Here is a 13,883-nt window from a genome sequence, read left to right as displayed (position 1 = left end):
CAACCACAACACATCCGGTCTACCAGCAGGGCATGTTGAACCTTCATAAACCGGCCACTTCCCTTCATCTCCACTGCCACTCCGAGCAAAAGCCACCAGCACCTCTTGCCTGGACTGAGAGCCTGTACTCCTCACTGGTTTCCTCTGAGCTCCTCTCCTTCAGTCCCTTCTCCATGCATATCTAAAGCCGTCTTTTAGAAAAGTAGGTCAGACTACAAGCTAGCCTTCTGCTACAAATTCCTCAGTGGCTTCCCATTACAACTAGAATGAGATGTCGACTTCCTTCCAAGACCTACAAGGCCCCGCATAATCCACCCCCTGCCTGATTTTCCAGTCTCCTCTCTTATCACTGCCTCGGTCTGCTCATCCTGCTCAGATATTCTGGCCTCTTGCAGCTCCTGTAAACCATTAGGGTCTTTTCCTTTGTAGTCTTCCCTGCCTAAATTATTTCCCCCCTGGCCGTCTCCTTCTCGTCCTTCAGCATTTAAAGTCAACGCTGCTTCCACCTTTCCAAAAGCAGTACCCCTGTAATTCCCCAAAAGCAACCCTTTTCTTGCTTCATAGCACTAATATCAGTTCTAAGTTTCTTGTCTGTCCTTTTTCCCATTGCATGCTAGCCCATAGCAGAGTTCCTAGAACACAGTAGGTGTGCAGTGAATACATGGTTGAATAATTGAATATACAACATCAATCTCACATGTGAGAGTTCGCAGTATATCAACACTAGGTCAGGTGATGGGAGGGTAGAACTGTTGAACTTCCTAACCCAGTCATGTAGAATCTAAATTTAAAAGAGGGGGGGTGGGCAGGGCGCTGGTTCCTGGACTATATTTTAACCAAGTTTGATTACTTCTAGTAGATTAATTTAAGGGTATATCTTATCCCCAGTCTAGTCTGTTCATCTCAGATTCCTTACAGGAATACTGAATTAATTTTTATGTCTTTTCATGTATTAATCATAGGTTATTTAATACTGCCCTTTTAGTAACTTGTTTAAAAGGAAAATGAATTATAAATAGCATGAAACCCAAGTACAGGGAAACTGACCAATTTTAGGGAATTAAAACTTCAGACAGAGAGTCAAAAGCCATCTGACATGACTGTGACAGAATTTCCACAAGAGGACTTGTATAATTTACTGAACAATTTTTAATAGAAAAGTGATTATTCTAGCTTCCTCTTAGGGTATTTCCACCACACTAGAGGGGGCTGTTGTACTGAGTTTGCTTACTTAATATTTTTATATGGATGTGACATGGCTGTCCTTAAACTTAATATCAGAAACATGTAGAATAATAATTCGTGACCTTAAATACTTCCCATATGGGAAAACCAAACTTCTGTTTGGAGGGATCCCTTGTTCTTCATGGTCAAAGGGACTGGGTATCCAGTATTTGCCAAATCTTCCAAAATTCACAGGATTCAAAGAAAGTGATCTGCCTACAGCCTAAGCCAGACATGTCATCAAGGTTCCCTTGGATAGGTTGGATCTTTTATTTAATATTATATAAAAATGCCCAAAGATCCACTGAGTTGTAATACTTGTGCTTATTTTATGCCTTATTCTTTTAAGGTAGAAAAATGAGCATAATTTTTCTGCATTTGTGTTGTATCAACATCGAGGAAATGATGAACCAAACTCTAGATTTAGCCATAATCTTCTGTTTTTGACTGAACAAAATTATGTACTTATGGGGTTAGTATTAACAATTGTATATTGAGTTATAATTAGAGAGAGAATTTCAGAGTTTGAGGGACTAATCATGTAGCAAAAGGGCATTTTTTTAAATCTTTCTGTTTTGCAAAACTTAATTATTTGATGGCCTGCAAAGCATTTACCTATTTATAAGAGAGCAGAGCCTACATGTGAGAGCCCACATATGCTAGGAAAAGTGATGGAGGAATAGGACTCTGGTTTCAGGAGTAGTGCTAAGCAGGATTCAGAAATCTGGAAGAAACTGACAGCTCATGTGAAGTGATCTATCCAAGATCACACAATTAGGACTTTAGTTCAGTACTGTGACTTAGCCCACATCTCTTTGACGTGTAAGAGCTTTCATTTGAAGGATTATGCAGTTATTCATTGTTGTGAGCAATGCATGGTGCCAAGTAGTTTTGTTCCTATGTTGCAAATAAAAAAGAAGTGAAAAAGTTTTAAAAGATATGGGTACAAGAAAGTAATTACAGCACAACCAGAAATAGAATTTAGAAGCCTTGACCCTATTTCTGATTGTAGCCGCTCTACTTCACAGCAGAGGCGAAACATCAGATGTGTGTGAGAAGCATATAGATCTTGTTCCACGTGCAGGCTTTCACTTCTTAGTTTACGTTTTAGCTATGTATTACCCAATAAAAAACATCGGTTGACAGAGTGAAAGAAAAACTCCCGTGTGAGAGTGAAATGGGGGGGGGGTGCTGTTCCCCTCCCTTCACCCACTGTGGCTCCACGGAGGCCCCGGAGGAGGCAATGATGTCACTTGCCTTTCCTCTCCCTCCAGGACTGCTCTACGTCGGCTTTAGCGCCTGCATGTTCGGTCTCTACAGCTTCATGCCCGTGGTCATAAAGAAAACCAGCGCCACGTCGGTCAACCTCTCCCTGCTCACCGCAGATCTGTACACCTTGTTCTGCGGGTTGTTTCTCTTCCATTACAAGGTAAGTTGAGTCAGTGCTCCTGTCTGAAGATGATACTCTGTAGGAAAGAACACGTACAGGTAGGAATGCTCTGCAGTGGAATTGCCCTGATTCTGCAGTTTTGCATCAAGAGGGACTGCACTTCTGTGTGCTGACCCCCATGACCTGGGTGTTTACATTCCAAGTGTCTCAGGTGGAAAAGAAGCTGCCTGCAGTGCAGGAGACCTGAGTTCCATCCCTGGGTTGGGAAGATCCCCTGGAGAAGGAAATGGCAACCCACTCCAATATTCTTGCCTAGAGAATTCCACGGACAGAGGAACCTATTGGGCTAGTCTATGGGGTTGTAAAGGGTTGGATACAACTGAGCAACTTTCACTCACATAAGACAGAGGCAACATTTTGTTATGAGAGACTAGTAACTATGACATTTGATAATGAAAGATAAGAAACAGCCATAGAGGGAAGGGCTTGCAAATAATGGGGGACAGTTTTTCTGACATCGTTCACCCCAGAAGCTTACTCCTTTTCCAACCTAAAGCTTGGAAGACATCCAGTTCCCAAACTATAACTGCCAAATGGATTCTGCCAAAGGCACCTGAGGAATGTATTCTCTTTGGAGAGAAGACACAGTTCCTGCAGTTTCTATTTTGCATATATTTTCATAGTAAATATGAATGGAAAATGCTAATGCATTCAAAATAGTTTCTTTATTAAAAGACCAGGGTTTCAGTAAAGGAACGCAAAGAGATACTACGAAGCAGTTGCAGTTAATATATCAGCCCTAAAGGAGAGAAGAAATCATTTAGTCCAAAGATAGCAGTCTTCAAGTGTAAGACTCTATCCATATCCTCAACCAAGACAAGCATGACTGACTGGTTATGGTCTCCCAAGCTAGGCTATCAGATACTGTCTTTTAAATGCTATACTAACTGATTCATTAACAACTGACTAGAATTGGTATATGACCCACTTGGTAAGAGACCCACTTGCCATTCCTTAACTGGTCCGATAACTAGTCAGTGGGGATTATGACAAGTGTGAAAAAGGACAAGTATGGGATATCCAAGGGCTTCCCAGGTGGCGCTAGTTTTAAAGAACCTGCCTGCCAGTGCGAGAGACATAAGAAACTTGGGTTTGATCCCTGGGTTGGGAAGATCCCCTGGGGAAGAAAATGGCAACCTATTCCAGTATTCTTACCTGAAGAATCCCATGGACAGAGGAGCCCGGTGGGCTACAGTCCATCAGGTCACAAAGAGTAGGACATGACTGAAGTGACTTAGCAAGCACGGGACACCCAACACATATGACCAAACTAGGGCAGGCAAAAGCAAGGGAGAGACAGAAGGAAAGAGGCGTTACTAGGGCCGCTTCTGCCTGAGTGCCTCATCAGTGGCACTGTAGTTAATATCATCTTCTCACGGGTTTGGCCAGTGGAGGGGGCATCTTAGTTGGCAGGGCATCTTCAATTAGGTCACACTGGGTTGAGAGGCTCCCAGAGAAGTGCTGAACTGGAGCAAGTATATACTTGAGAGGTCCGGAGGCAAAACAGCAGAAGCAAATCATCAGAAATATTACCATGCTAAGCCAATACTTTGGCCACCTCATGCGAAGAGTTGACTCATTGGAAAAGACTCTGATGCTGGGAGGGATTGGGGGCAGGAGGAGAAGGGGACGACAGAGGAGAAGATGGCTGGATGGTATCACCAACTCGATGGACATGAGTTTGAGTGGACTCCGGGAGTTGGTGAAGGACAGGGAGGCCTGGCGTGCTGCGATTCATGGGGTCGCAAAGAGTCAGACATGACTGAGCGACTGAACTGAACTGAACTGAAGCCAAATCATAGCCAAGAAACAGACCAGGAAGAGCAGACACAGGTGGAAAGGAGGTCAGCAACAAGGTTGGTAGCTGGGAGGACCAGAAGCAGATCTGGAAGAGGAGAGGTGGAGAAAGCGGCCGTGGCAACAGATAGAGAGAAAATGCTGAGTCGCTGCTTTACATGGAACCTTCTGCCCAGCCTTGAGGCAACAATGGCAGCTTCAAGAAACTGTGTATTGTTGGGTAGCATTGATACAGTGTTGGTAATTCATTTTCTCTGCACGGTGCAATCTCTAAGTCCTGAGTGCACCCTGGTCCACATAAGGGTAAAAAGCAAAATCACAGCATGTTCCTGCTCCCCACCACAGTGCTGGGAGGACCCCTTTCCCTCAGAATCACCCCCAAGCAACCCCCAAGCCCGGGTCTCACCAGCACAGCGCAGTGGCTGCCGTTTTTCTTCTCTCCTCTACAACTAAGCACCCACATCTACTCCATTCCTCAGCATGAGTTCCAATCTCAGCACTCCTTCCTGTAAGCCTCTTTATCAACTCTTGAACCAGAAGAATCGCTTTCATCGTCCTTAAAGGAAGGTGACTAAAGCAGGCCTACGGTCAGCTCTTGGGCAGTCCAGATTCGGCTCAGCTGTCAGCGTCCCTCATGGCAGCGCTCAGAAAGTCTGCTTTCATCAGGGGAAACTGCTAGAAATGCAGATTCCTGGTCCACAGCCCCGGGGCCGCAGAATCAGCATCTGGCAGTCTTCCGGGGGAGTCTGCTGCCAGTGAGGCTGATGTTCTCTGAATGTGAGAACAAATACCTAAAAGGGTACCTGAACAGTGTTTGTGCCTGTTTGAGCCTATCACTCCTCACGCCCCACCTCATTTGCTTAGACCTGGGGCTCTCTACATAAACAAACATCAGGAACTGAGAAGGCAGATGAGCCAGGTAAACTCTAATTCTTCAACGTCCATCTTCTCCACTTGACATTTATGTTACTGCTAGCTTAGGAGAAGTAACTCAGGGGAAGAGGAAGTCATGTAGTACCTCTCGTCATGCCATCAGAAGGGAACCTGTATTATCTGAAATGATATTCCTGGATTCACCAATTTGGAGGAGTCATAGAAGTTTTTTAATTCTTAATGCTTTGCACTATACACATGTATTTGGTTACAGTTTAACAGATAAAGTCCCTTAAGGCAAAATTGATTCGACACAATAGGTGTTTTCTCTTAAAATTCACTCTGATTTTTAAAAATCAAACTTTTAAGACAAAGCTATAGATTCACAATTTTGAATCTACAAGTTTTAAGAAATAATATGAGAGTTCCCATTTACCCTTTATCGAGTTTCGTTCATTGGTAACATCTTGCAAAACTGTGATATAGTAAGAGAATATTATTAACACTGACCCAGTTAAGAAACAGAACATTTCCATCCCCACCAAGTGTCCGTATTGCCTTTTTATAACCATACCTACTTAGTGCTCACTCATCTCATTAACACCTTGAAACCACTAATTTATTCTCCATTTCTCTAAATTTGTCACTTCGAGAATGGCATGTAAATGGAATAATAGAGTATGTAACCTTTGGGGATCGACTCTTTTCACAGCATAATTTTTCAGCATAATCATCTGAAGATTCATCCAGATACCTATATCAGTAGCTCATTCTATTTTATTGCTAAGTACTATTCCATGGCACAGTTATACCAAAATTTATTTAACCACCGACTCAGTGAAGGACTCTGGGTTTTTTCTGTTTGAGGCTATTACATATAAAGCTGCTCTGAACACTCATGTACAACTTCTTGTGTGAACAAAGTTTTCATTTCTCTGAAATAAACACCCAGGAGTACAATTACTGGGCTTATGGTTCTCCCACTCTGTGGTTGTCTTTTCATTTTCTTGTTAGTGTCCTTGGAAGCACAAAAGTTTTTAATATTGATGAATTCCAATTTATCTGTCTGTTATACTTTTAAGGGGCTTCCCACGTGGTGCTAGTGGTAAAGAACCCACCTGCCAGTGCAGAAGACTTAAGAGAGGTGGGTTCGATCCCTGGGTTGGGAAGATCCCCTGGAGGAGGGCATAGCAGCCCACTCCAGTACTCTTGCCTGGAGAATCCCATGGACAGAGGAGCCTGTTGGGTTACGGTCCATAGGGTCTCAAAGAGTCACACACAACTGAAGCATCTTAGCACACACACACACCAAAAGGAACCAATTCAAGCCCACCGTGGCCTCTGGGCCACCAAGTCTTCCCAGGTGGTTTTGGATACCACCCCTCTCCAGCGTTTAGTGATGACTGCCAGCTGCGTCACAGTGTCTGCCCTAAGGAGATGATTGAAAGTCACAGTCTAAGGAAGAGAAGATTCATTTCAGCTCAGGGTATCTTTATTTAGAGTGTAGTGTTGCTGCTGCTGCTGCTGCTGCGAAGTCGCTTCAGTCATGTCCGACTCTGTGCGACCCCATAGACGGCAGCCCACCAGGCTCCCCCGTCCTTGGGATTCTCCAGACAAGAACACTGGAGTGGGTTGCCATTTCCTTCTCCAATGCATGAAAGTGAAAAGGGAAAGGGAAGTTGCTCAGTCATGTCCGACTCTTAGCGACCCCATGGACTGCGGCCCACCAGGTTCCTTCGTCCATGGGATTTTCCAGGCAAGAGTGCCAGAGCGGGGTGCCATTGCCTTCTCTGAGTGTAGTGTTGAAGAGAGCTTAAAGTAGTACCCCTCAACCTTGATTACACATTGGAATCACCTGGAGAGTTTTTAAAATACCGACACTTGGATCCCACTCACTGATTCTATATTTTGGCAGTTGGCAGTGCAGCCTTGGGCATTAGATTTTTTAAGACACCCCCCCCAGTTGAGATGGTTGGATGACATCACCAACTCCATGGACATGAGTTTGAGCAAACTCTGGGAGATAGTGAAAGACAGGAAAGCCTGACGGGCTGCAGTCCATAGGGTCACAAAAAGTTAGACATGACTGAGTGACTGAACAACAGTTGATCCTGGTGTGTGACCAGAATTGAGAGTCACTTGTTCAGAATTACTGTATGTGGCTGCAAGCAAGTGGCACCAGGACCAGAGGGTGAAGGTTATAAGATTATAGTGAAACAGGAAGAGACCTTGTTAACAGTTAGTCATCTGAAAGTGGAATAAACTGTCTTGGGAATTACCCTCACTGGAAGAAGTGGGACGAGAATGTGAGATGGGTGGTAGGGGGGTTCAGGATGGGGAACACATGTACACCCATGGCTGATTCATGTCATTGTATGACAAAAACCATGACAATATTGTAAAGTAATTAGCCTCCAATTAAAAAAAAAAAAAAGAATGTGAGATGCTTGCTGTGGAGGGGACTCACTCTTCAGTTCTGACGATTAACCCGTGACCTCTGGGATCTCATTTAGTTTTACTACAGTGTGCAGTTAGAGTTTCTTCTTTCAGCTCATCGTGATGTCTTTGAACAACCTCTTGTCTGGTTATAAATATCTACCAGTTGAGAGAGGAGGGCTTTTTGCTCACAGATGTTGCTTACCCAGGCAGAACTAAATAATTAAATGAAGCTCCCCTGCCCTACATTGATTATTTGCTTTTTTCTTGCTTTCCATCCTTGGAAAAAATCCATTCCCTTCCCCTCCCACCAGCAGCTTCTCTGCCTCTTGTGCTGACTGGGCAGTAAAGCCCCACATCTCAAGGAAGCAAAGGACTTAATTCTGAATTAGGCTGTCTACATGGTATAGAGCTCTTTCAGACTCTAATTTTACGAGACTTTTGAGAAGTGGTCATGTTTCTCTTCTTTATTATACCACACTATGGAATCCAGAACACTAAATCCATAGCAATCCTTGGAAATTACAGGAGATGAGCTCTGCTGGACCTCAGAGATTCCCTAAAACCAAACCTAGGAAGAGATTCACATGAGAAGTTTTCAAGTTCATGGTGTCATAGCTTTTCAGGGTCAAAGCTTGACCAGTTATGAACTCTATCCCCTTATTTACTGAACACAAAAACACTTTTGAAATTGAAGGAGTATCCCTATGATGGCTGTAACAAATTAGCATGTACTTAGTAGCTAAAAACAACACAGATTTATTACCTTACAGTACTAAGAGGTCAGAGACTTCCCTGGTGGATCAGACAGTAAAGAATCCTCCTGCAGTGCAGGAGACCTGCATTTGATCCCTAGATCGGGAAGATCCCCTGGAGAAGGGAATGGCAAGCTACTCCAGTATTCTTGCCTGGAGAATTCTATGGACAGAGGATCCTGGCAGGTTACAGTCCATGTGGTCACAAAGAGCCAGACATGGCTGAGCAACTAACACTTTCACTTCAGTGAAGGCCAGAAGTCTCACCGGGTCGAAATCAAGAGTCAGCAGAGCTGTGTGGTTTCTGGAGACTCTAGGGGAGAATCTGTTTCCTTGTCCTTTCCAGCTTCTGGAGGTTACCTGCATTCCTTGGCTCGTGGCCCCTTCCTCCATCTTTAAATCCAGCAGTGTAGCATCTTCAGATCTGACTCTGCCATTCCTGTGTCCCTTATAAGGACTCACGTGATTATATTGGACCCACCCAGATAATCCAGAATAATGTCACCATCTCAAAATGCTTAACTTCATCACATATGCAAAGCCCCTTTTACCATGTAAGGTAATATATTCACAGCTTTCAGGGATTGGGATGTGAACATTTTGGGGAATCCATAATTCTGCCTGCCACAGGAGGCCCATTGATAACTTACCCCAAGACAAATAAGGGTACATTGGCTTCAAGCTGGATCACCTGGGACATGTGAATGTGCTCTTCAGAAGCCGATTCACTGGTGGGCAGTGAAGCCACCCTCCACCTATCTATACACACTGTGCTTTGCTGAATTTCCCAGCTGCTTTTTAAAGTGTTATGTTGCCTGCTGATATGTGACTTTAAGAAAGAAAACACTATATCAGGTGGTGAGAAAATGAATTGGGTGGGAAGATTACTTCAGTGTCTGTTGTGTCAAGCATGAATTCAGCAGTCTGATGTGGCAAAATGAGCTTGGACTGCAAAGCCAAAGGAGCCTAGATTTAACTCATGGTTTCTCTTTATTATTTAAGTGTTTCGATCTAGTTATTTATTCTCTCCAAACTTCAAGGTGATTAGACTTTCCTTAAGGAGCCTTTGAAGGCATTACATAATTTTTGAATGGTGACCAGTGGTGATGTATTTCTCTGAGTGAAAGTATAGTTCAAGATTAGTAATCTCTCTCTCATTCCATTTTTAGGATGCTGCTCTTAAACAGTCAGATTTTATAACTGGATATGTAGCTTTAAACAATTTTGTTTGAGATTTCTCTTATTCCTTATGTGAAAAGGCAGAACTCGGTCTCATGCATAAAATTTTTAAAAATATTATATCAGCCATTTTCAGCTGACTTCCTTGATTCCTTCATTACAGTAGAATTTTTAGATGATACCCATAAATTGAAATAATTCAAATATTAAAATAAAATATCAATCATTCTTTCATGATATGCCATTATGTACTGAACATTCTTCAAGAAAAGAAAGTAGCCAGTGTTGAACGTACAGGACATTCCCTTTTGCCTGATATTTAAAATAGAAAATGGCTTACTTGACTTCATTTTGCTATTACCTTATCAAGGCTTAATATTGCCACAGAATTACTGTAATGGTTAAACTTGAGAGTAACTTCATAAGAGGTGATTATTTTTGTAGCTTTATCAAAATAAATAAAAAGCTGATAGAGAAAAAAGTGAACACTGTAAAGTCTAAGTCCCCTTTAAAAATACTCCACTTAGTCCATTAGCTTCCCTCGTTCCCCAAATAGAGCAACATGAAGCTACAGGTGATTGTAGTGCAAGAGTAATATTTTAGGAAGGTAAGGACTTCATAAAAGTTACATCAGGAAGATGTTTTTACCACCCCAAAATTCACTACTGAAAAAGGGAGAGTTTTCAAAATCATTTGTCCAAGAAGGCCACTTTATTCTCAGTAATGTGATTCTTATAAGTCACATTTAGAAGTTTATGTTTTAGTCCGTTTTAAACCACATTTTAAACATATTTTTAGTCTCATTTTCAAACACACTTAGAACTTTATCGGTATGTTTTAGTCTCATTTTTAAACCAGCTTAATTTTTTTGTAATTGCCATGAGTTATTTTTGACAAATAATCAGAAAAGTTTCTTACATCGTCGACTGGCTATTCAAGCAATCCAGATTACATCCTATGAGGACAGGTGTCAAGCTCCCTGATTCAACCTGACCCTCTCTGTCAGCCACTAAAAATTACCCCCCAACATGTGCCAGTTTCTCTTACTGGTTTTGTTGTTGTTGTTATAGAAGACTGGGCGCGAAAAGTTTAATAACTCTGAATGTAGGGCTAATTTAATAATATATTGTTATGCACTAAGTTTAAAGGAACTTCATTCAGCAAATGTTTATGTATTTTATGCCTGCTATGCTCCAGGCACTGTTTCAGCTCTTAACTCTTTATTTATAAATAAAGGTGACAAGAACACCAAAAAATCGCCAGGCGGATTAATACAAAGGATGAGATTCCAAACCACTGAAACTTGAATAGACCAGCAATTTCAAGCATCCTTAACATCTGAGTTTCCATGCCAGAGTTTGCAGAGATTGCATCAAGAGTGGAATCTTTCATTAGCCATGGATCTGAATCTGCAGCCAAGCAACCCTGTTGATCCTTGGCGACAGTAAGCAATTTCAGCAATGGAACTGCACTTGAAAAGCTGGGGCAGGCAGCGCCAGCCCATTGCAGCCAATAAGCATGAAGCAATACTGCACATCTTATTTAGAAAAATACCCACATATGTGACCAGTTACATTTCTTTTCGTAAGAACAGCATCTTAAAAGACTGTGAATTTTAAATTCATCATCCCTGATGCAATCATAAATGGTGGATTTAAAAACCAATGCAGCCTTAATGACTTCATATTTTTTTAGACTATGACGGGTGAGTAGAGAATTGGAGAAACCAGCATCACTGAGGCCTCAAAGTGTGTCACATGAAATAGCAAATAGTGAGAGCAATGAATGTTTAGACTTGGTTTCCCCCTGCCCGAAAACTCAGTATAGTGTCTCCTGAGGTTTCTATATTGCTGAATTAGAGTAAGTGCTTTCATGGGTGGGAGGGAGTGCTCACCAGGCGGCCATTCAGGAACCCAGATTCCTTCCATCTTGTGGCTCTGCCATCCTCTGGAGCAAGGATCAAAATCTATGAACTGTGAGCCAGCCTCCATTTTTGTAAATATAATTTGATTGGCCTATAGCCATGACCATTTCTTTGTATGTTATTCATGGCTGCTTTTGGCCTGTAACAGTAGCACTGAGGAGTTGTGACAGGGTCTATATGACACAAGCCTAAAATATTTACTGTCTGGCCCCTTAAGAAAAATTTGCGGGCTCCTGGGCCAGGCTCTTGCAGTCCTCTTCAGGGCTCTCTGTGAGATAGCCTAGAGACTTAATGGGCTACATAACTTCCTCCTCATCCTATTGGCCGGAACTCAGTCATGTGGCCACAGTCTATTGCAAGGGAGGCTGGGAAATGTAGTCAAACTGTTTGAGTGGGAAGAAAGTAAAAGAGGTTTAGTGAGCAAGTAGCCAGTCTCTGGCACATTAGCAATTTCCATTTACCAGAAATATTGAAAGGATTAGAGAAGTTGGGGATAAATTGTGAGGGAGATCCAAAAATATAACCAGAAGTCAAAATTCCTGCTACACGAATCTATTCATAAACTCCACATCACAAGCAGATATTTTGAACTCATCTCATCAGGACAAGCTGTAAGGAAGAACAGAATGAGCTAATAGTGATGCAGAAGTTTCAAATGGAAAGGCTTGTGGCTGGACTGGAGCATAGCCAGGAAAAACCAGCTAGCTGTCTCCCAGGAGAATGTGTGGGGTGTGTTTGTCATCATGGTGCATACCATGGCCCCTCCTGCGTTCTCAGACACCTAATTTTGTCAGCAGACCTGTATGGATCCACCTCTCATGGATGGGTTCACAGAAATCAGAGCATCAGTTTGCTAAAATAAAGAACAAAGATTGGCTCAGACATTGTCTTGACTAAAGCTGAAACATCACTCTACACATCTTTAGGGGCTACCATAGATGGGAGATTCTTTAAAAAGACTATACTTAAAGTTTTAAGAGTATTTATTTACTTTCCTCTATAAGAGATAATTCATGCTATCCTTTCTTTATATCCTGACTTCTGTTTACTTTTTTTATATTGTAATTATTTTAATAGATAATTTCTATCAATATAGTGTCTGTGTAGTATTTCCATACTTAACTACATTTGCTATACCATCAGTCTCTGAAATGCCAGCTGTTCTTTTCTGAATTCCTTATCTTGATTAATCTCTTATTTGGCTCAGTTTCATCACTGTTCATATCAGGAAGCTGGCATGCATGGTTGTCCAGGCTGCCCACAGTGCAATTTATCCATTTATGAGGAATATTTTCCAGTAGATGGTAGTTAAGTACCTTAAAGAAGGGAGACTAAAGTCACTGCAAAAGTGCTATTGAAAAATGGAACAAAATTGCAATGAGGCACTGATTAGAAGTTGATATTAATAAGTGGCTCGTTCTCAGTGTTAATTGACAAACATGTACAGCAAATTAAATGGTTTCTCTGTTTCTGTTTACTTCATTCTTTGTACACAATTAAAACTCTTCACTCTTACATTGCTAAACACTAACCTAGTCATACATGTAGTTTCTTCCTTATTTAAATATATTTCAGACTGTGTTTTTTTTCTTTAATAAATACATTGTAAACCATTCTGCAGGCCTTCTCCTTTAGCAATGTAACTCAGTGTAACTTGACTGTAAATTTTGGCTACTAGCGTCACATGTGGTTCCTTCTTGATGTTTCACGGAACCAGGCACTTTTAAGCAGGAGTAGAGCTGTCTCCCATTGCTCGGGAAGTCTCAGAAGTTGTGGATTGTATTGGTGTTGTCTTCGTGCATTAACCAGTCCCAACTTTAAATGAAAGTCCCACCTTATGTTAGAACTAAGTACTAAGCTCCCATGACAGGGGCTATGCACATCTCCTCTGCTGCAACCCTGATATCTGGTACAGTGCCTGGCATGGTAGGTGTTTGCAATTATTTATTCAATGATAGGCTTACTTCTGGGCTTTCCAGGTGACACTAGTGGTAAAGAAACTGCCTGCCAATGCAGGACACGCAAGAGATGTGGGTTGATCCCTGGGTCTGGAAGATCCCTTGGAGAAGGGCTTGGCAACCCACTTCAGTATTCTTACCTGGAGAATCCCATGGACAGAGGAGCCTGACAGGCTACAGTCCATAGGGTCACCAAGAGTCAGACACGATGGAAGCAACTTATCATGCACATGCGTGCAGGCTTACTTCTACAAAAAAACGTGAAAGGTTAAACTTCAGTTTTCTAC

The 13,883-nt window shown here is 42.1% G+C and overlaps 1 protein-coding gene across 2 annotated transcripts in view; it reads left to right on the top strand.

Annotated features, from left to right (window-relative positions):
• The window catches only part of SLC35F1 (solute carrier family 35 member F1), a 426,225-nt gene that overhangs the window by 365,268 nt on the left and 47,074 nt on the right, over window positions 1-13,883 (top strand). For both annotated transcript variants that reach the window (XM_069599146.1, XM_069599145.1), the window contains exon 7: window positions 2,499-2,653. In XM_069599146.1, the coding sequence (XP_069455247.1) occupies window positions 2,499-2,653 (155 nt within the window). The remainder of the gene's footprint in view (window positions 1-2,498; window positions 2,654-13,883) is intronic.

Source organism: Ovis canadensis, chromosome 8 (genome assembly GCF_042477335.2).
Source record: "Ovis canadensis isolate MfBH-ARS-UI-01 breed Bighorn chromosome 8, ARS-UI_OviCan_v2, whole genome shotgun sequence".
In the NCBI taxonomy this organism is placed as follows: domain Eukaryota; kingdom Metazoa; phylum Chordata; class Mammalia; order Artiodactyla; family Bovidae; genus Ovis; species Ovis canadensis.
The sequence above is the reverse complement of the archived record's forward strand: the minus strand, read 5'-3'. Positions and strand labels throughout refer to the sequence as shown.